This window comes from Taudactylus pleione, unplaced genomic scaffold, assembly GCF_031769625.1.
Source record: "Taudactylus pleione unplaced genomic scaffold, aTauple2 ptg000018l, whole genome shotgun sequence".
NCBI lineage: Eukaryota > Metazoa > Chordata > Amphibia > Anura > Myobatrachidae > Taudactylus > Taudactylus pleione.
Window position 1 is genome coordinate 3,562,071 of NW_028284420.1, and position 22,828 is coordinate 3,584,898.

At 45.1% G+C, this 22,828-nt stretch overlaps 1 protein-coding gene across 1 annotated transcript in view; it reads left to right on the top strand.

Moving 5' to 3' along the window:
• Positions 1-15,772: 15,772 nt before the first annotated feature.
• The window catches only part of SMARCD2 (SWI/SNF related BAF chromatin remodeling complex subunit D2), a 46,873-nt gene continuing 39,817 nt past the window's right edge, over positions 15,773-22,828 (top strand). The window contains exon 1 of the mRNA XM_088442365.1: positions 15,773-16,669. Within this exon, the coding sequence (XP_088298491.1) occupies positions 16,568-16,669 (102 nt within the window). The 5' untranslated portion in view covers positions 15,773-16,567. The remainder of the gene's footprint in view (positions 16,670-22,828) is intronic.

Genomic DNA, 22,828 nt, shown 5'->3' on the forward strand with positions numbered 1-22,828 from the left:
CGGGTCCTAATGCAGGGAAGTGCCCGCCCCCATCAGAAAGCTGATGCTGCAGCTGCAACAGGTAGTGTGTGCATGCTCTCAGGGGGTCATTCAGACCCGGTCGTTAGCGCCGATGCGGTCGGACCAGGTCGATGGCCCCCCCACAGAGCATGCGCACGACGGCGCCGGCGCCATCGTGTGCATGCGTGAGACCCGCTACGGCCGACAGCGCTGGTCGTAGCGGGTCTCGATCCAAAGGGGGCGATGTTGATTGACAGCTCGCCCCGTTTGGAAGGCGGGCCGGGGGGGTGGCAGCCCAAACGGAGGCGTTCCCATGGGAACGCCTACCATTTGGGGGAGGCCCCACTGACATCACTAGTGATGGCAGTGGAGAGCTTCCGGCTCAGACAGAGCCAGAAGATCTCCGGGGCTTACGACAAGGGAGACCCTACCCTAGGGTCTCGTCGTAAGCCCCGATGGTCCTGATGGTCTCTGACCATCGCGACCATCACCGGAGCGGTCGTTAGAGCTGTGGGTGTTAACCCACAGCCTAACGACCGCAACAGAGGTGGGCGGTCAGGATGCAAGCGGCCGCCCAGTTTCTGAGCGACCGCATGCATCCTCCGACCGCCTCTGAATGAGGCCCTCTGTCCCTTCCTCCCTCTCTCCCCCTCCCTCTGCTCTCTCCCTCCCCTTCTCTCTCTCTCCCCTCTGTCCCCTCCTCCCTCTCTCTCTGTCTCTCTCTACCTCTGTCTCCCTCCCCCATCCCTGTCTCACTCCCTCCACCTCTGTCTCTCCCTTTCTCCACTCCCCTCCCTTACTCTCTCCTTACTCCCTCCTCCCCCTCTACTCATCTCCCTCCATCACACTCCCTGTCCCGCCCTCCGTCTCTTTCCCTCTGCTCCCTCCTCCCTTCCTCTCACTTCCCGCTCCCGCTGTCTCTCCCCCCTCTTTCTCTCCCTCTACTTTCCCCATATTTCCCTCCCTCTGTCATCCATCCTTATACCCCCCCTCCCTCTCTCCCCAACTCTCTGTCTATACTGTATATGTCTCTCTCTCTATATATATATATATATATATATATCCCCCTACTCAAATATTATTGATGGGGCCCCCACAATTTAGCAGCGCCTGGGGGCCCTCACGAGCCTTAATCTGTCTCTCCCTTTGCCCCCTCCATGTCTCTCCCTTTGCCCCCTCCATGTCTCTCCCTTTGCCCCACTCCATATCTCTTCCTTTGCACACCTCCATGTTTCTCCCTTTGTCCCCTCCATGCCTTTCCCTTTGCCCCCTCCATGGATCTACCTTTGCCCTCCTCCATGGCTCTGTCTTTGCCGCCCTCCATATCTCTCCCTTTGCTCCTCTCCAGGTCTCTTCCTTTGCACCCCTCCATGTCTCTCCCTTTGTCCCCGCCGTGGCTCTCACCTTACCCCCTACATGTCTCTCCCTTTGCCGCCTCCATGTCTCTCCCTTTGCCTCCCTCCATGTCTCTCCCTTTGCCCCCTGCAAGTCTCTCCCTTTGCCCCCTCCATATATATATATATTAGAGATGAGAGGGTTCAGTCTCATGGAAACCAAACCCACCAGCAGGGCCGGATTAACAATGGGGTGGGTGGAGCTACAGCTCCAGGCCCTCCCATGAAAATAGGCCCACTGGATTCCTTGCAGTGCAGTTTTTCGACAGGAAAAAAATATTCACTCACTACCAGCAGTCCAGCACTTTATCTTCCTGTACAATCAACAACCCTTCCCACCCCACCCCTTTGCAGACCACCGAGGCCAACTGAAGCTACGTCCTCTACTTGCACTAATCTCCACCCCCTACTCGGGCAAAGCTCCGTCCCCAGTCATCCAAACCTGTGTCATCAATGTGGGAGCCCCCGGTTGCAGTAAACCCCGCCCCACTGCACTATGCTCCGCCCCCAGTCTTCCAAAGCTGAGTCCTCTGTGTGTGAGCCTCTTGTAACACTAAGCTCCACACCCTGCTCATGCTAAGCCCCACCCCCTGCCACCCGACACTGTGTCTCCAGTGTGGGAGTCTCCTGGTCTCATTAAGCTCTATCACCAGTCACGCTAAGCTCCTCCCCCTGTCACCTGAAATTGTGCCAACAGTATGAGAACCACTGGTCATGTTAAGCGCCACTCCCACAGGCATCCAAAGCATTTACACAAGGAAACACCAAGCCATAGGTGCAAGCAGCCCTTTTTTTTCCTGGCAAAAAAACTCTCCTAATACCCATCTGGGTACCTGACATCTCAGTACCTGGCTACCCTGGAGCCTGGGCCAAGTACAGCATTGAAACTCTGCAACCCAGAAGGGGTGAGTGGTACATCTGATTTTTCCCTATTTGGGCCCGTATTCAATTCAAAGCGAAAAGCAGAGTTCCACAAAAAAGTTTCACTGATTTAGACTTTTTGCCAGGCGGAAACTTTTCTCTGTATTCAATTCCATCCGCTGTTATGCAAAAATGTTAAGTAGGTCAAAGGCCATCGCCTTATACTATCTGCGCAATGTATCGCAGTCAGTGGGCAGGTTTATTTTAAATAGTAATTTTTTTGTAAAAAACTTTAGGCGTCGATATGAAACGCAACGATTAATAAATAGAACAGGAGCAGCAACAAAGCACTAGCACTGCAGCTGCTGCCACCACCAGTCATCATAACGATACCACTTCAGTGTCATCTACTAAAGCTGATGCTCAAGGGCATAGAGGATTTCAGTCAGGGCATCTAAAATAAAAAAAATATTTTACTATATTGCTAAAGAAAAAAACACCTATAACAAACATGCCATACACCACACGAAGTGGCAAGAAAAGGCTTAGGTCTTGTCCTTTATTTCTGAGTGGTGGTGCATTTAACAAATGCCAGCTCTTTCAAAGGCAGGCTACTCTCTGTATCACCGGCTTCACTAAAAGGGATACCGGTATAAAACTCTTAGAAAAACCAGAGGGATGTTATTGCAAAATGGCTTACCCCGTTTGGACTCTCCTCGGGATTTGTGATAATGCCACAAATATCGTGAGAGCATTACAGCTGGGTGATTTTGAACACGTCCCATGTTTTGCTCACACAATCAATCAATTTGGTGGTGCAGAATTTTTTTTTTAAATGACAGGGGTGTGCAGGAGATGCTGTCTGTGGCTAGAAAAAATGTGGGATGTAGAAGATTGCAGCATCTGCAGGAACAGTTTAATTTGCCCTACCACCAGCTAAAGCAAGAGGTAGTAACAAGGTGGAATTCCACCCTTTATATGCTTCCATGCAAAGCTACATGAGGCATGACATTGGAATGTACCTTGGAGCACAGTGGAGAATATTTTCTGAGTTGTGCAAGGTGCTGAAACCCTTTTGAAGTTTTCACCTGTGAAGTGAGTTCAGACACTGCCAGCTTGAGTCAGGTGATTCCCCTAATTAGACTTTTGGAAAAGCAGCTCAAGAAACTGAAGAAGAAGGAGATGAAACAAAGCAATTATGCTAAGTATGTCGGACTTGTAGATCAAGTCCTATATTCGCTTTGTCAGGATCCAAGGGTTGTCAGCATCTTAAAATTGGATCACTACATTTGGTGGCCATGCTTGATCCTAGGTTTAAGTTGAATATAGTGTCTTTCTTTTTAACGGACACAGATCTTAAGAGATGCAAAGAGCTTTTGGCGAGCAAGTTGTCAGCTTAAGCGACACATGACATGGCGAGATCTCTGGCAACTGCGGCTGTAAGGAAAAAACTTTTCTAAGAGATTCACTGGTGATGCAGAGGAGTCAACACAACATTTTGACATTTGGTCGGATCTAAAAGAATTGCCTAAAATTAGTGACGCCTCTACCGCAACTCCATCTGATATGGTCACTATTCAAAGAATGGTTAAGGATAATTTTAATGATGGCATCCAAATAGGCATGTCAAACAGTCCCTTTGACTATTGGCAGGAAAAAAAAGGCAATTTGAAGGCCCTTGCACAAACTGGCTTTGCTTTACTTAAGCTGCCCACTCTCCAGTGTGTACTCAGAATGCGATTCATCTGCTAGTGGAACTATTCAATGGTGTGCAGTTAGCTGAACCAGCCAGAGGCTTGAAGGGAGCAGGGCAGTTTATCCGGAGACTCCCCATACATACTCTCTTGAAGCACCGAGTCTGGTGCTAATTATGGTATGGTTCTAACCTTTACATACCCTTTGTTTTTTGAGTGAACTCAGAATATATAATTTGTGAAGGAATCTCCTTTTTTTCTCTCTCTTTGTAATAGAATTACATTGTTTTGTATGTTGTGTCATTAAATTTGTTCTTTTTAAAAAGTTACTACACTATATGGTGCTTTTTTTCTCTTTTTCATATATACTTTGGAGAGAGACAATTTTGGATTGACACAAGAATATATGGATGACAAATAAGAAGACAGAAACATTACAGAGACTTTTTATGTACTCTCTATTGTGTGTATGAGTTCCCTGACTAGCGCCGTTAATGTGTGACTGATTTTTTCATATTGTATGATTTTATTTAATTGTTCTTGATGGGAATAGTAGGTCTCACATTGTGGCAGCTTACTTTCAGGATGTGCCAGTGTTTGTCCATACAGTTTTTTATTAGAGTGTACTCAGAAAGAGTTTTCAGCACAGCTGAAAAAAAAATTTAAATCCAAAACCCGCAAGGCCTTTTTGGCAAAACCAAAACCTGACAACAAATTAGAACCAAAACACAGGGGTCGACGCACATCTCATTCTAATTATATATAAATCTGTAGAGATGTGTGTCTACCCCCGTCTTTATTTCCAGTCAGTTTTGATAACCTCACAGCTCACAATATTAATTTCATCCAGTTTAGGCCAAAAGGTTGCACCAAAATAGCTGGCTGACTAAGCTAAGCGACAGCAGTGGGAGTCACAAACATGTGGCAGTTCAGCTTCCAACATGGCACATTTAGGAAACAGAGTGGCACTGCAGTGGCATACAGGATGGCAATTTAATAAACTATACGACCTCATAGAGAAACCTAGAATGTTTTTATTAATCAAGAACTAGATCAGAGGTCCAAAGGAGATGGAGTATTTTTATGGAGTAGTTGAAGGCAGGGAAATGAAGGAAGGATTGATTAGTTTGCAATGTTTGATTCTGAAGAAAATTTATGAGGGAGGATCAATGTAGGATCAAGTTCTTCAGTTCCTGAAAGACATCTTTGATCTGGAGAAGGTTCGCTATTTTTAGCATGGAGAGTTTATCAGAAGATATCTGTACCATCGCACAGAGATGCTTGGGGCGTATATGGGAGTAGGCTCACTGAAGCCTACTTGTGTGCAATCCTGTGTGAACCAACCACCTAAAACCTGATCACCTGAGTGACATCTGCAGAGCACTGGTCGCTAACACACAGTGAGGGCAGCTATTTTGTGCCACATCCTGATGGAATATTGATTTAGCCCATATACGCTGTATATTCTTTATACATCTAATAGAAATGCAGTGGCCTTGCTTGTGGAGGTGCTAAATAGTACATACTGTTAACAGACATTTACTTTGTGCCCAGGGAGATTGTTAGGGATAATGGGACCAATACTTGCTGTTTACATCAGAGGAAAGCAGCCTAAAATACAACTCCCAGCATCCATTCTGTTTGCCATGCCTGCTGTAGGTTGTTTGTCAACAACGGGTGGAGTGCCTCAGGTTACATCAGCCTGTTTTACGCACAGTATGTACCATGTAAATATGTATGCATGTGACCAATATACACAACTAATTTTTGTAATAAACTTATTTGCCCTTTATTGCACACATCCTGGCAGGAAGATGCTCTGTGCTGCTGCTCATTTCTGGTCTCTCGCAAGACACCCAATACTTACAATATCCAGTTAGTTATGCTTAGAGGGTCTGAATAAGAGATGGAAGCTAATGCAATTTTCACACCGATCGAGCAATTGTTTGCCATTGCACATGCATCGATCGCATTGCAATTACACACTCACAGACGAATCCATCACTAAGTGAGTGACAGACTGCCGGCATTTAGGGTCGGTAATGGGGAGTGGTCACAGAAACGCAGGCGTGCCTGTCCATTTAAATGGCGTTACATGGGTGTGCATAAATTAGCCACTGCTATTGCAAACGCAACTCTGCATGTCAGAAGAGCACCCAAGACTGCGGCAGGTCAGACCTGCCGCAAGGGCAAGATGGCCGCGGATGTGCTTCAATGTTACCAAAATTTGCGTAGGTATGCGTCATCGCACGCAGGTAAGAAGGCAGCAGTGGACGTCTTTATGCTCAGGTGATCTTTGCTAACATTACCATTTTTCCGCAGCTGCGTATGAAAACGTAGTTGCGATCGCATAAATGTCCGTCTATGAATCAGGCCCAGAGTCACCTACAAACAAAGGAGGCAAGCGTTTATTGAGATGAACTGTTATATATACCAGCCTATCAATTCGCCTGGGGCAACCGGTTGAGGTGGGAGCAATTAAAAAAAATGGGTACATTTTAAAATCTACCATGTTTTGCCCACCCAATTAACTTGGTGGTTCAGAATTTTATTTTTTTTAAAATGAAAGGGGCATGCAGGAGATGCTGTCTGTGCTCATAACAATTTCTGGACATTTTTTGGATTCATCAACCGCATGTAGAAGATTTCAGCAGCTGTGGCAGTGCAACTTCCAACATGGCACATCTAGGAAACAAGACTGGAACTGCAGACAGAATGGCAGTTTAATAGACTTTAAAAATGTTTGTCATCTACGCAAAAAGACAGTCAGCAATGCCCCATACAGTGCACAGTTCTTGTATGGATACACTGGGGTATGGCCTGCAGCATCACAGTACTTGTATGGATACACTGGGGTAAGGCCTGCAGTGTCACAATACTTGTATGGATACACTGGGGTAAGGCCCGCAGTGCACAGTACTTGTATGGATACACTGGGGTATGGCCTGTAGCATCACAGTACTTATATTGATACACTGGGGTACAGCCTGCAGCTTCACAGTACTTGTATGGATACACTTGGGTACGGCCTGCAGCGTCACAGTACTTGTATATATACACTGGGGTAGGACCTGCAGTGTCACAGTACTTGTAGGGATACACATCAGGTACGGCCTGCAGCGTCACAGTACTTGTATGGATACACTGGAATATAGCCTGTAGCGTCACAGTACTTATATTGATACAATGGGGTACAGCCTGCAGCTTCACAGTACTTGTATGGATACACTGGGGTAAGGCCTGCAGTGTCACAGTACTTGTATGGATACACTGGGGTATGGCCTGTAGCATCACAGTACTTATATTGATACACTGGGGTACAGCCTGCAGCTTCACAGTACTTGTATGGATACACTTGGGTACGGCCTGCAGCGTCACAGTACTTGTATATATACACTGGGGTAGGGCCTGCAGTGTCACAGTACTTATATGGATACACAGGGGTACGGCCTGCAGCGTCACAGTACTTTTGTGTTAGGGATACACGCTGGGGTATGGTCTGCAGCGTCACAAGGGGGGTGCGGGCCGCACCCGGGTGTTACCCGCCGAGGGGTGACACCAACACGTCCCTCCCCGCACTGGGTGACACCGCGGGGAGGGACGCCACTGAGCGTCACAGTACTTATATGGATACACTGGGGTACGGCCGGCAGCATCACACTGGGGTACAGCACAAAAAAACAACTTGTTTTTACCTTTTATTTACTTATTTTTTAACATGTTTTTTAAACTTTTCTTGACATTTTCTGACAGTTTTTTTTACTTTCTTCTTACTTTTAACTTTTTTTTTTTCCCATTTATTTATTTAATTTTTTACACTGGAGCAGATGTACACCAAAAATGTACATTGGCAGCACTTGAGCGGATGGACACCGGGCAGGTACGTCGGCAGCACTGGAGCAGATGGACACCGGACAGGTGCGTCGGCAGCACAGGAGCAGATGGACACCGGACAGGTGCGTCGGCAGCACAGGAGTCGAAGGACACAGCAATGAGCACAGGAGCAGCCACTGGAGTGTATGGACACAACACATCACAGCCCCTGGACGGACTCGGCACACAGCCCCTGGACGGACTCGGCACACAGCCCCTGGACGGACTCGGCCACACAGCAGAGTATAGCACAGCCGGCGTGAAGCAAATTGCGCCGATTACTTCGGGGAGAGACTTTTATGCAATCCAAAACCTACGAGAATCCAACGTGGGATTGATGATGTTTTGCCTCATTTTTGGATCAGAGTGAGGCGGGAAGACCCAAGCCCAACTCTGACCCGGTTCGTATTTTCAATGTTCGGGTGGACCCACTCATCTCTAATATAATGGGTTAGGCTGGTCCAAGGATTATTATAGTGTATCAAAATGACATGTTAGTGTAACTGGCACAAAGTTCAGTTACACTAGTTGTACTTGTGGACTTGATGAGTGCTGCTTCAATCACTGACACTGTGTTGGCTTTCTGTTTATATTTATATATAATAATTGTTTAGTGAATGCCCAGCATTTCCTATATGATAATTCATTAAAGTACTATATTGTTACAAACCGGGTACAGTAACTTTTAAGCCACATTTCCCAGCGCAAACCAATGCTCCTGTTTTAGCCTAACACCAACCTGTACATGTGGAAGCAAATATCACTGTGCATAGACATCGCGCAGCCTCACTTTTTTCCAAACTGCGCATGTACGCATATGGGCCATTCCATGTGACGGAATGGGACATTTGGATACATTTAAATTTAAGTCCCAATCCATGAATAAGGGTGAATAATTAATCAAGAACTGTACTCTAGAAATAAAAGTAAAAAAAAAAAAAGATAGTAACTGTTGCAAAAAAAATGAAAATGTACTTTTGACGAAACAGGACAAAATACAAAATCCTTCCGAGGTAACATTAAAATTCTGTGAAATTAGACCAGGCTGGCTCCGATTTTTCCTGCGCAGAGTAAGCAGACCCAATGGTTTAAAAATATACTAATCTAACAATTTGTGCATTTGTTGTTCGTACAAAAAAAAACAATTGTTTTGATTACGGAGTGGGACATCCATTGTGACGGAAAGGGACATGTGCATTTTCATTGTCTAATGTAGCATGAATGTAAGCCACACAATTGATTATTTTTTATATATATTAGTTGTAAATGTACTAAAGTATGTGTACAAAAATGTATATTATTATTCTGCCATAACAAACCTTTTAAACTTTCTCTTGAAATACTGTTATTCATGTGCATTTGTTTCCAATAGTAATTAGCTCCAGTATTAGCATTTACAGAAATACTATTGGGCCTGATTCAGCAAGGATCTCAGTTGCTAATATGCACGCAATTGGATGATTGTTGCGTTCTGTGCATGCGTACACATCACAGTGCGCAGGTGCGAACTTGCCACTGCGATGGTAACAGCTACGCAGACCCATCGCAGAGTGATTGACAGGAAGTGCCTTTTATGTGTGGTAACAGGGGGGTGGTCGGCCGAACGCAGCTGTGCCAGTGCGTTCGCACGCTGTTTAAGGGCCGTGCATAAATTATCCACTGTGAAGCCATACACAGTGGAAGGTCTCATAGCGTGCATGGCTGTTAGCAATTTCTGAGTAAGGTCAGGGCTTGTGCAAGTGTGCGTATGGGTCCGATGGTACTCGATTGTACCGATGGTTTTGCTATTCTGCTAAGTATTACGGATTTGCATATGGTAAAGTGGGCATCCTTAAGTTGTGCATTACGATCGCAGTGGTTTGGCTTGCTATCGCAGTTGAACTGCAAGCGTACTCAGTATTGCGATCCGTAGTGAATCAGGCCCAGTGTTGCCACATAGCTCTTCACCAGTATAGGAAACACTGATGTTTTTTAGACCAAATTTACCTTGAAAAAGCAGTGATTTTACACAAAATAGATTTCAGTTTATTTTCACTGTCTATGGAATGGCCTATATATGTATATATGTATACATATACAGTCAGGTGCATAAATATTGGGACATTGACAGAATTTTCATATTTTGGCCTCTATTCACCACCACAATGGCTTTGAAATGAAACAAACAAGATGTGCTTTAACTGCAGACTTTCAGATTTAATTTGAGGGTAATTACATCTAAATCAGGTGAACGGTGTAGGAATTACAACGGTTTCTATATGTGCCTCCCACTTTTTAAGGGGCCAAAAGTAATGGGACAAGCTAAACAATCCTAAATCTAACTTTCACTTTTTAATACTTTGTTGCAAATCCTTTGCAGGCAATTACAGCCTGAAGTCTGGAACGCATAGACATCACCAGACGTTGGGTTTCATCCCTGGTGATGCTCTGCCAGGCCTCTACTGCAAATGTCTTCAGTTCCTGCTTGTTCTTGGGGCATTTTCCCTTCAGTTTTGTCTTCATCAAGTGAAATGCATGCTCAATCGGATTCAGGTCAGGGGATTGACTTGGCCATTGCATAACATTCCACTTTTTAGCCTTAAAAAACTCTTTGGTTGCTTTTGCAGTATGCTTCGGGTCATTGTCCATCTGCACTGTGAAGCGCCGTCCAATGAGTTCTGAAGCATTTGACTGAATATGAGCATATAATATTGCCCGAAACACTTCAGAATTCATTCTGCTGCTTTTGTCAGCAGTCACATTATCAATAAATACAAGGGAACCAGTTCCATTGGCAGCCATACATGCCCACGCCATGACACTACCACCACCATGCTTCACTGATGAGGTGGTATGTTTTGGATCATGAGCAGTTCCTTTCCTTCTCCATACTCTTCTCTTCCCATCACTCTGGTACAAGTTGATCTTTGTCTCATCTGTCCATAGGATGTTGTTCCAGAACTGTAATGGCTTTTTTAGATGTTGTTTGGCAAACTCTAATCTGGTCTTCCTGTTTTTGTGGCTCACCAATGGTTTACATCTTGTGGTGAACACTCTATATTCACTCTTGTGAAGTCTTCTCTTGATTGTTGACTTTGACACATATACACCTACCTCCTGGAGAGTGTTCTTGATTTGGCCAACTGTTGTGAAGGGGTTTTTCTTCACCAGGGAAATAATTCTTCTGTCATCCACCACAGTTGTTTTCCGTGGTCTTCCGGGTCTTTTGGTGTTGCTGAGCTCTCCGATGCGTTCTTTCTTTTTAAGAATGTTCCAAACAGTTGATTTGGACACACCTAATGTTTTTGCTATCTCTCTGATGGGTTTGTTCTGATTTTTCAGCCTAATGATGGCTTGCTTCACTGATAGTGACAGCTCTTTGGATCTCATATTGAGAGTCGACTGAAACTGATTCCAAATGCAAATGTCACACCTAGTATCAACTCCAAACCCTTTACCTGCTTAATTGATAATGAAATAATGAGGGAATAGCCCACACCTGTCCATGAAATAGCTTTTGAGTTGATAGTCCCATTACTTTTGGCCCCTTAAAAAGTGGGAGGCACATATAGAAACCGTTGTAATTCCTACACCGTTCACCTGATTTGGATGTAATTACCCTCAAATTAAATCTGAAAGTCTGCAGTTAAAGCACATCTTGTTTGTTTCATTTGAAAGCCATTGTGGTGTTTAATAGAGGCCAAAATATGAAAATTCTGTCAATGTCCCAATATTTATGCACCTGACTGTATATATATTTCTCAAAAGTTCCGGCACTCACTCACAGCAGCCACAGCTTGCCAGGGTGCTCCTTCACAGGGATACAATACAGAAGCTATAATAGAATGGCACTACCGGACTTCCAAATGTAAGAAAAAGATCACACTCAGCTGTTTGGTTTGAGGTAGGTCTATATATATATATATATATATATATATATATATATATATATATATATATATATAATTTATATTATTATTATTATTATTATTATTATTATTATTATATTATTTTTTATTTTTTTACAATTAGGTGTATTTAATGCTTTTCATTTTAAAAATGATATAAAGTATATAGGGGTAAATTTATTGCGCAGAGATTTCCAAAGCAAACGCTTCATTTAAAGGGGCAACAATATTAAATACAAAACACGACTGGTCTGTATTTAATATTATCGCCCCTTTCAATCCACTGGTCAATACTAACAAAGGGCAAAATTTACTAAGCGGCGGGTTCTAAACCCCGGTGGTTTAGTGGCGGTTTTGCTATCCACACATTTACAAAGGCCAAATTTTAGAATAGAATAGAACAGGGCTGTCATTTAGAAACCGCCACCAAACCCCCGGGTATAGAACCCGCCGCGTAGTAAATTTTGCCCAAAGACGTAGAAGTTTTGAAAAGCGACGCACAATCCACCTTTTTTTTTTCTTTGGTTTTTCATGTAATATTTGGAAAATAGTAGTTTCCCTATTAAGAAAGCAACAGTAACAAGCTTTTTTGATTATTATTGCTTACAAATATATCTACAGCACAAATGATCACAATCACAGAAAATATAAACTATCATTACAAATCAAGAAGAAGCAGATTTAACATTGTTAACATTGTGAAGTATTTCCGTGTGGTTCACATTTAAAACAGAAACACTGCTTCGTAAAAAACTATGGATCACTTTCCTTATTGAGAGCACATTAACTTTAATACAACACTTTTCATTAATGTCTGGCAGATCAAACCAGCAGCATTCAAGCACTGTTTAGGATTTTGGCAAAAGTTTCATGCATTGGTGTATACAGTACAGTCCCACACCACACACCCATTACCTCAGTGGCGTAACTATAGAGGGTGCAGGGGGTGCAGTTGCTATGGGGCCTCACCGCTTGGGGTGCCCGAGTCCCAGGAAGCAATTTGCACCTTTTTGTTTCATTTTTTTTTTAAAGATTATTTCAAGATTATTTTAAGATAATCTGTATTATTTTAATAAAAGTTTATTTAAAGATCCTTCCTGTAGAAGGAGAGGTCTCACCGAGAGTTCCAGACTGAGGAGAGAGAGAGCCGCCCGCAAGATGCCACAGACTCGCGAGATGATGACGTCATCATCACGCGAGTCCAGAAGCAGTGCAGAAGCCCGTTGGACTCGGACACACTTCCGCTGCTGATGGTGAGAATTTTGCTATGGGGCCCGCATAGTTCTAGTTACGCCCCTGCTGCATCCATTCCGGTTACATTGTTCTGCTGCGGCCTGCTATGTTGTTCCGGCCCCATTATTTCCTAACTAATCACCAGCAATAGGACACCGCTGCCATTGTTCCAAAGATAATGACAGAAGTATGTGTTAAAAACTTTATTAACTCACCCTTAATGCGATGGCTGTAAGTAACTGCTTCTCTTTGGTATGCTGCCAGGCAGAGTCTGGAGGGGCAGTCCCTATGGATGTGTCACAGGCAGATTGATAAGGCAGCCCTGGGGTCCTCTCAGTCCTAACCAGCCTGATGACAGCACTGATTGTACACACCCCCTGCTGTGCCATAAACTGCCTGCTTGCCCGCACTGTTAGGGTGAGACCCTGCACGCCCCTGCACTAACCAGCTCAATGGCAGCCAGATGACAGCCCTGATTCCCCCCTCTCTCCCCGTGCGCTGCCTGCCTGTCGCCGCTGATGGGGAGAGAGCCCTGCATGGCACTCAATGACAGCCCTGACACCCTGATCCCCCCCTGTGCTACCTGCCGCCGCTGATAGGGAGAGAGCCCCTGCACTAATCCGCCCGATGACAGCCCTGACACCCCCCACCACTGCACTACCTCCCGCCGCTGATAGCCAATGACAGCCCTGACACACACCCTCCCCCCGCTGTGCTACCTGCCGCCGCTGATAGCGCAGCGGGGGGAAGGGGTTTGTCAGGGCTGTCATCGGCTACCAGCCGCCGATGACAATCCTGACATCCCTCTCCCCCCGCTGCGCTACCTGCCGCCGCTACACTACGCTGATTCTGCTGCAGCCGCTGACAGCCGGCCGGGCCGGATTATTTCACCTTGCGGTCCGTATACGGCCCGTGGGCCGGAGGTTCCCCACCCCTGCCCTAACCCTACCTTAGTGGTGCCTAACGCTAACCTCCCACCCTAGTGCCTAACCCTAACCCCATCTTACCGCTCCATAAACCTAACCTTCCCCATGTGGTACCTAACCCTAACCCCCCTTCCTGTAGCCTAACCCATGGGGGGGTGCCTAACCTTAATCTCCCCCTAAGGTCCCTAAAACTAACCAGACCCCCCCCCCCCTCCGAGGCGAACACCTTACAGGGCCCCGCTTACCTTCTTTCGGCATGCCGGCTGTAGGGATTTCGGCATTGGGCTAAAGATAGGCGTCTGGATTTCGACGCCTATCTTTGGTCCCAGATCGGGCTTACACTGTCAGGATTCCAATGGCCAGCATACCGGCCGCCAGTAAATTCACTACATCCCCTTTTTCACATTGTAGCCGCACACGTGTTAATTTATACTGTATTTAGGATTAGTATTTTTGTTGCAAAAGAATTGGTATAAAGTCACTGATTAAGCATAACAAGGTACGGTTGCTCCTATTTGACCTCTGTGTTTTGCCTTTTTACCCAGATTAGCAAATTAATCTTACACAGAATTACATAAAAATCCAGCAGCAGTATTCAGGGTACCGTGCATTGTACTTACAGTATGTTACTTTAGTGATGCAAATAAGTCACACACTTTCTGAAAACGTTCCTGGCTTATCTAAGGGTCTCATTCAGACCCGCTCGCAAGCGCTGAGCGCTCGCAAGTGGGTCGATGTTGAGGCCCTGCGCACGCGCAGCGGCAGCACTGCGCGTGCACAAGCCCCCAGAGCGAGAGAAAAATTCTCTCGCTCCGGGCTCACTACAAAAGGGGCGGCTGTCGATGGTGATCGACAGCTCGCCCCGTTTTGTAGGTGGGGTGGCTGGCCAAACGGAGGTGTTCCCGAAGGAACGCCTGCCGTTTGGGGGCGGCCCAACTGACATCACTCGTGGTGAGCTTCCGGCTCTATTAGAGCTGAAAGCTCACTGGGGCTTGCGGCAGACGGACCCTGCCACAAGGGTCTCGTTGCAAGCCCCGATGGTCGCGATGGTCTTGACCATCGCGACCATCAACCTGGCCGCTCGCTAAAGCTGTGGGTGGTCACCCACAGCTTAGCGAACGGCCAGGAGGCCGGCTCTTTACAGAGAAGCGGCCACCCTCATTCAGAGCGAGCATTTTGGGAACAGCTCCGAATGAGGTCCAAAGTCCCAAAGTCTGTGGCGCGCCAAATGGGGCTATTTGGTGCAATTTAAAGCAGGGTGTATGTGGACACATTTGTACTAGTCACAAGCAGATGTATAGGAAAGCATAATTTTCTAGTAACTATATTAACTGTAGCACACAGTTAACACTGTAAAAGAGAGAAGCACTAGCAGTGGATCATAGACAACACATGGGGTCAAACAATATTGCAGGAGATATGTGTTGGTAATATGAAATGCACACAGCACAGTAAGGGGTCATGCACGTCTCTCCCAGCTATTAAGAACTAGAAGACCAGCAGGAAAGAGGTGAGTGGATACAACACACAGATCAAAGTCTGCAGAGCACATGGAACTGAAAACAGGGGAGGGAACACAGACGGGGGTGAGAGGGCGGAGAGACAGAGCAGCACAGTCAGACAAGAAGACACAGCAATGAGAGGGAGGGCATGGCTGAAGGAAGGAGGGAGGCGACAGATGAGTGCAAGTGAGGGAAGAAAGAAAGACTGTAGCAATGAAAGATGACAGACTGAGGGCAAAGAGAGGATAGGAGTGGCAGAAAGAGGGGGTGAGAGGTGGAGAGAGAGCTGGGAAAGATTAAAGATGCTAGAAAGGGAGGAGAAGCTAGAGAGAGAGGGGAGAGATAAGGAAAGGAGGAGAGGGGTGAGAGGGAGGGCAGAGATGAGATGGGAGGTTTGTTGCAAAACAGCTCTCTGGAAGTGATGACACCAACAGAAAAACCTTCCTATAACTTCCTATGAGACCAACAGCAGCAGCAGTAGGAAGAAGCTGTACAGAACACAGTAGGGGGAGGCTGCTCTGTGGAGGAGATATACACACATGAGGCTGCGCTGTGCGGGAGGTATTACAGTAGGCTGCTGCTGTGTACAGGAGATACACATAGGAGGAGGCTGCAGTGCACACAATTTACTAACATGAGAAACCAGCATTGAGCTAGAGATATATGCAGGAGCAGGCTGCACAAATAGGAGGTTGTATTACACAAAAGTATCAGATAGGAGTTGGCAGAATTGTGGAAAAGATATACACAAGGGGGGAGCTACCCTGTGCTGGAGTTACAGACAGGAGGAAGCTGCATTACATAGAGTTTACACAGAGCAGGAAGACAGAAGCACAGCGTAGGAGATATTGTGTAGTACACAATAAAGAGGCACAGTACAGAAATGGGTCTGCACTGTAGAAGAGGGACACAAAGTAGAGACTGAACTACTGAGCATTGAACTTATGAACAGAAGTATCACAAAACTAGAGTTAAAGAAAAGACAGCAGCAGTTACAGGATATAAAGGAAGGACAGAAGTAGTGACTGTACATAAGGAGGTTGCCAGCATTACACACAAGTTGCACAGAGGTGGGAGGGGGGCAGCCACTGCGAAGTGGGAATTTACTAATTGGAAGAGGCTGTACAGAACCTTCATTGCAAATATAGGGTGAGACTGGGAAGCACTTTTTTTGAGTGATCACCCTTCCATTACCTCATGTCCTCCCGGGGTATTGTACCCCTTCCACCTGGAAACCATATGAGCATGTTGCGAGGACCAAGCCTAGGATTATACAGAACTCCTCCGGGTCCTTACCAGGTAATCTATAATATAATTATTATACAACCAGGACTTTTATTTTTATCTCTCACACACTTGTAGTATATACATAGACATCCCTGACAATTTCTGGTACTTGTGTACTTTACGGACTCATTGCAGAGAGAACCCAATGGTGTACTTTCCGTACACAAGTAACGAAAGTTGCCACCACCTATAGAAGAAAGTTGTCCCCTCGTGGGCCCGCTGCACTCGCCACGCTTCGGGCTCAGTGGCTCGCTACAAGGTTATATTCCTCCTCTATGCCCACTTGGATGGTAGGGAATGACACTGGACACTGGCTGATGATGTCAGGGTCCTCTCCGTGAAGGGGATTTAGACAATACCATGATTGATAATAATGGAGAGGGCCCTGATGTCATCAACCAGTGTCCAGCGTCATTCTCTACCATCCAAGTGAGCATAGAGGGGGAATATAACCTTATAGTGAGCCACCTAGCCCGAAGCGTGGCGAGCGCAGCGAGCCCGCAAGGGGATAACTTTCTTCTTTAGGTGGGGACAACTTTTGGTACTTGTGTATGTAAAGTACACAAGTACCATTTAAAACATTCCTTGGGTTCTCTCTGCAATGAGTCCGTAAAGTACACAAGTACCCAATTTTTTTTACTGAACTATTGTGTACTTTCCATTTCCACAAATAGAAGGACTATACAACATGTACTAATTAACAATATTACCTAAATTAACTCATCAGTTAAAAAGATACATAACTACTACATTATCATGAACCTCATTCCAGATGTTAATAATCTTATTTGGAACTAAAGATAGGGTGGTACAAAAGGGTTTTATTTGCCATACAAAATTTTAATTTTTATATGCTTTAAATCACTTTCATAATACTTATGTATTACTAATCTTAAATGATGCTCCAACCAATCAGCTCCTGTCACTTTACAGGCTGTTTGAAAAATGACAGCTGGGAGCTGATTGGTTGGAGCACCATTTAAAATTAGTGATAACAAGCATTTCACTCATTAATAAATGGGGCTCTTAGAACCTCATTTAACAACGAGACATAGCCCATTTAGCACTCACTAAAGGGGTTATGTGCTCCTTTCAGTATTTAATAAACAGCAGTAAACTAAGATTACCGCTGTTTGTCACTATATTGCTTACAACATCTATATATAGTGAAAGCTATATGGTCCACTTTGCTGGCAATGGGGATTCAGCAACAGCCTTTCTTCGAGGTTTCGTTATGTCCCCGCCAGGTGATAGTGTCATGCGCATGTGCACACTGGCCGTCGCGCATATGCATGACACAGTAGCCCGTCGTTAGCAGCGATAGGCTGCCAGCAACAGAGCAGAAGATGCAGCCGATGAGGGGGATGTCGCTGGACTTCGCCAGAGGAGTAAGTAATGCTGAATACCAATGGCATATTCGTTAGTATCCCTGCAATACTAAACGAAATATGCCGCTGATATTAAGGGTCATTGCTAAAAGTTGGCTTTTAGTACTAATGTGTAGTACTGGGGGTAAATTTACTAAAGTTAGAATTTTTAGAAGTGGAGATGTTGCTCATAGCAACCAATAAGATTCTAGATATTATCTTCCAGAAGGTGCTAGTTAAATGTTAAGTAGAATCTGATTGGTTGCTATGGGCAACATCTCCATTTCTAAAAACTCTCACTTTAGTAAATATAGCTCCTGGACTGTTTTTCAGCGGCTGACGCATTTACAAGCCCCCAGTTATGAGTTTATCTTACTTACATTTAAAAACAATTGTTAACTACTAAACCTTTATATTCTTTAGAGTTTTTGCATTTTGCATTACCAAGTTTAAGGTAGGTCACATTGGACATAGATGTTCACAGGTTGCAATGTGTACAGGCCCACGAAGACTGATCATGGTAAAGTTTCAGATCAACCTATGTATGTATATCATTACACAGGGATCCTAGAGTACAACTCTAGGTTAATGGTTCTTTAACACTTGGTTCCGCAAACAAATCACATTTGTGTTATTTTACAATGTGAAGCCACCGGTGCTATGACTGTGGTTATTCTGGGTGGAATGTGTAACCTTTGAAGCAGGATTACCCAGAAAGAGTTACACGCTAGCAAATTAAATTTGATGTTAGCAGTGGTACTGAGTAGGTCTTTGTTTGACTTCTCTGTCTCAACTTGTCCAAGCTCAGTGTGCTATAGCTTGTAGACACTGTACCTATAGGGGTGGGGGTCATGTTCAACATTATACTCCACCCATTATCATCAAATACATAGTTACTTAACGGCCTGTAATCTACTGGTGCTATTGAAATTAAAAGGAAAAAAGAAGTAATGTAAACGATTTATTCAGTTATCACATATAGCATCACAAAGGGTGACCACCACAACGTACTGTGCAAACATTATTTGAGGGTTTTCATTTTCTAGGTGTTTCATAATATTATTTAAAAAATGTGAAAAGCGCCTGTGAGACCCTTTATTTGATTAGAGAAGTGGGCTGCCATGTTAGTTTCTTACATAATACATCACTGTATACTATGCTGTTTATAACACTATACTGCAGGTGTGGGACTGGCGTTGGGAATATAGCAACAAAGATGTGAAATACTATGTCAGCTCATACACAAACACACTGCTGCAGGCAGATACTCTCACTTTCAGTTTAGATGACTGATAGTCATGACATGGATTTCTGTCACTTTCTCTCCACCATGCAAACTTTCCCACTGTCCTTGTTCATCCCTTTTGTGGTATTTCCTATCATTTCTACTCACAAGCAATCTTATCAGACCTATTTCTAGCCTACTGTGCTCATCAATCTTTCTGCTATCGTTCAACCTTCTCCTTTGTGTGAATCCAGTTGTCCATTATCCATTTTCTGAACTCCCACATTATTCTCTGTCCCATCCCTATACCACCCCAATCCAGCTACCTTTCTGTATGACACATTCCTTGTCTGTACTCTAACGCTCTTGTCAACCTTTCTATATACAGCTTTTTGACAAACTGCCATATTTGCCCTCTAGAAATTACTTTACTGTAGTCATCACTAACACAGTGGAGGCTGACATTTTGTTGCCTGAACCCATTTTCAGCTTATCACAAAATGCCTCATGCCTCAGTGAATTGATAGGCTGTATTCTCATGAATATTGCTTCAGCCCTACTGTGTTTGACCAACAGGTACAATGTTCGGCGGCCATTTTAGTAAGGTAGTTTATTCCACACAAAACTTTTCTGACACTTATTTTTCCAAATAAAATGACATCCCAGCTTTGTTTCCTTTATATAGCTCTTCCCCCTGGCTCACTACCAGCGTTGCCATATGACTGTCTTATGACACAGGCTGGGTAGAACCACGAGATTAACATTTGCAACGCTGTAAAAATGAAAGTGTTCATAATCAACCAGTGGGCGCACACACACACGCAAAGTATATTACAGTCAGACATGTTTGCAGTCATACTCGGTAGCACTCTCTGCCACAGCGTGACCTTGTATTTGTGTGCTCTCACTCCCACATTAGTAACAGGAGTGTTAAGAATAACAGCCTTTTCCCGGCATACACTGCAGATCCTTGTCGTGAGGAATCTGGTCTATCCGGCTAGGTGAGGCGTGTACACACCTGGGCAAGGGGGGAGAGGAGGAGTGGTGAGTCCTATACACAAGTAACAGTGAGTGAGGCGGAAAAAAGACAATGGGTAGAGAATATAGTAGGATATAAAAATGCAGTTATGTTATTTCTTATGTCATTTATATGACATATAAAAAAAAAATTTTCAATGGAAAAAGTGTTATTATATAAATTACCACTGCTGCCACATAAACTTAAACAAGTTCTGTGTGGCATGGTAAAGTACTCAATGACTGAGTCTTGCTACAAACCTATACACTAACTAATCGACACTCTTACGGCTTGATTCAGTGATGGATTCAATGTCGATGTTGGACGCAGTGGAGCGATTTTTTTTTCCCACTGTGCATGCGTCGCTGCTGCACTGCACACGCGCAGTGTTTGATTAGCAACGGCGGTCGCACAGAAAATGTATCTGGAAAGTGATTGACAGGTAGTCAGTCTTTGGAGGAGATAACGGACGGTGGTTGGACTGTGTGTCACGACCGTTTTGTGGGCGTGCTCTGGTAAGTCTCTGCAAATTTGTTCGCATCTTAGGAGAGCCGCCCTGTCTGAGACAGCATAGGGTTTCCCAAAAGCTCCATGTGCGACCAATGTTTCTGATATTGTATGTAAGTGGCAGACGCCGGAGGTGGTCTCTCAGTGCACAATACATCAGCTAAGTCATTAGAATAGATTCACAAGTCTGCTGTGTATGGAATCGCAGTTGCGACGGGATTTGCATTCATCTGTGACTGAGGCCCTTAATCAATGTACAGACGTGTCCACATCTATCCTCCGTGTGCTACAAGTCACGTTACATATAACGCGTTAGCATCTCATGACTCAGTAGCACCAAGCGTCTTTTTGCGTGACTGTTTCCCTTAAAATGTGTCCTATTAGCAAATTCTAGGTGCAACTGCGGCTTTATCTGAATGCAAAATGCTACGTTACAGTGTTAGCAGCTGTGACATTGTAACGTAGCATTTCACATGCAGATACAGCCTCAGATGCACACAGAATATAGGCATGCTGCATATCATTTTAATCAGCATAAGCTGCTTGTGCGTCCTATTCGCATCTCTTTGTGAATAAGACACATTTTTAGGGAAAAAGTCGACAGAAAAGACTCTCTGCGCTACCGAGTCACACCACGGCATGGTGCAACTAGAAGGGCTGTTTAACGTGCCAGAAGGATAGACGTATGTGGACACTTCTGTATAGTGTAGAGGGGGAGCCAAAAATCTAAAGAATAATATAGTGTATACTGTGGCGTTGATATATGTTTGAAATCACATCTTGATAGAATGTAATGCACTCAGCAAATCTAGGTGTTATGGGGTGCGGAATGGGTATGACGCTGGCAGCCTGAAAGGATAAGATCCAGACAGGGCAGGTAAGTACCCTATCCCTACCCATCTCCCCCCCCCAACCCTCCCTTAGTGGTGCCTAACACTAACCTCCCCCCCAGTGCCTAACCCTAACCTCCCCCCGGGGGTGCCTAACCCTAACCTCTCCTTACCGCACCCTAAACCTAACCCTCCCCGGGGGGTGCCTGACCGTAACCTCTCCTGGGGGTGCCTGACCCAAACCGGTGCCTAACCCTAACCTCTCCCCCCCCAAAACCTAACCCTAACCCCGCTACACTTCCTAAACCTACCCACCCCCCCCCCACGGCTAACGCCAAGGGCGCCTCTGAATTACCTCGTTCGGGCTGGCGTCCTTCAGCGTTCCGGCATCGGGATTAAGATAGGCGTCAATATTTCCACGCCCATCTTAATTCTCTTGTCGGGATTCGGATGTCGGTATTGACATATCTATATCCCATGGGGTGCATGTAGTAAAGTTCTTTCTCTAAATGTGCCAGTGATCATCTAAATGAAAAAAAGACGAGACCATAGTGCACACTGTATAAATGTTGTTACTAGTCTAACAGTGTGCTGATAAGAGATGTAGTTAAGTTACTGCTGGCCGGGATGCTGGCCGGCGGAATCCCGACGTTAGAATCCCGTCCCGGGACTAAAGAAAGGCGTAGAAATACCGCCACCTATCTGTAACCAGACGATGAAATCTTGACAGCCAGCATCCCAACCGAAGGTAAGCGGGGCTTTCTAGCTGTTAGCCGTAGGGGGGGGGGGGGGAGGGTTAGGTTTAGGCACCCCCCCGGAAGGGTTAGGGTTAGACTAGGGGGAAGGGAAGGTTAGGGTTAGGCACCACCGGGCGGAAGTTAGGGTAAGGCACCACTAAGGGAGGGTTAGGGTTCAGCCGCCGGGACTTCATACCCATTCCGTTGATAAACTCATCTATTTAAGATGAGGGTGAGGAACTTACAGCTACCTTTATGTTCTGTGGCATGGATGAGTCAATAGCCCAAATATTTGCATTCAAAAAGGAAAAAAGATCTTTTGCTGATGCACAGTTGAACGTTTGCTCATTTGTGGAACGTATCTGGCACTTGGGCGCACGCAAGTATGAGTGATGCATAATTATACACATTTCCACTACATTTACACTTACAACTAAAGATGCAGAACTGGACTGTAATGAGGCATTTTCACGTAGTAAAGTGCAGT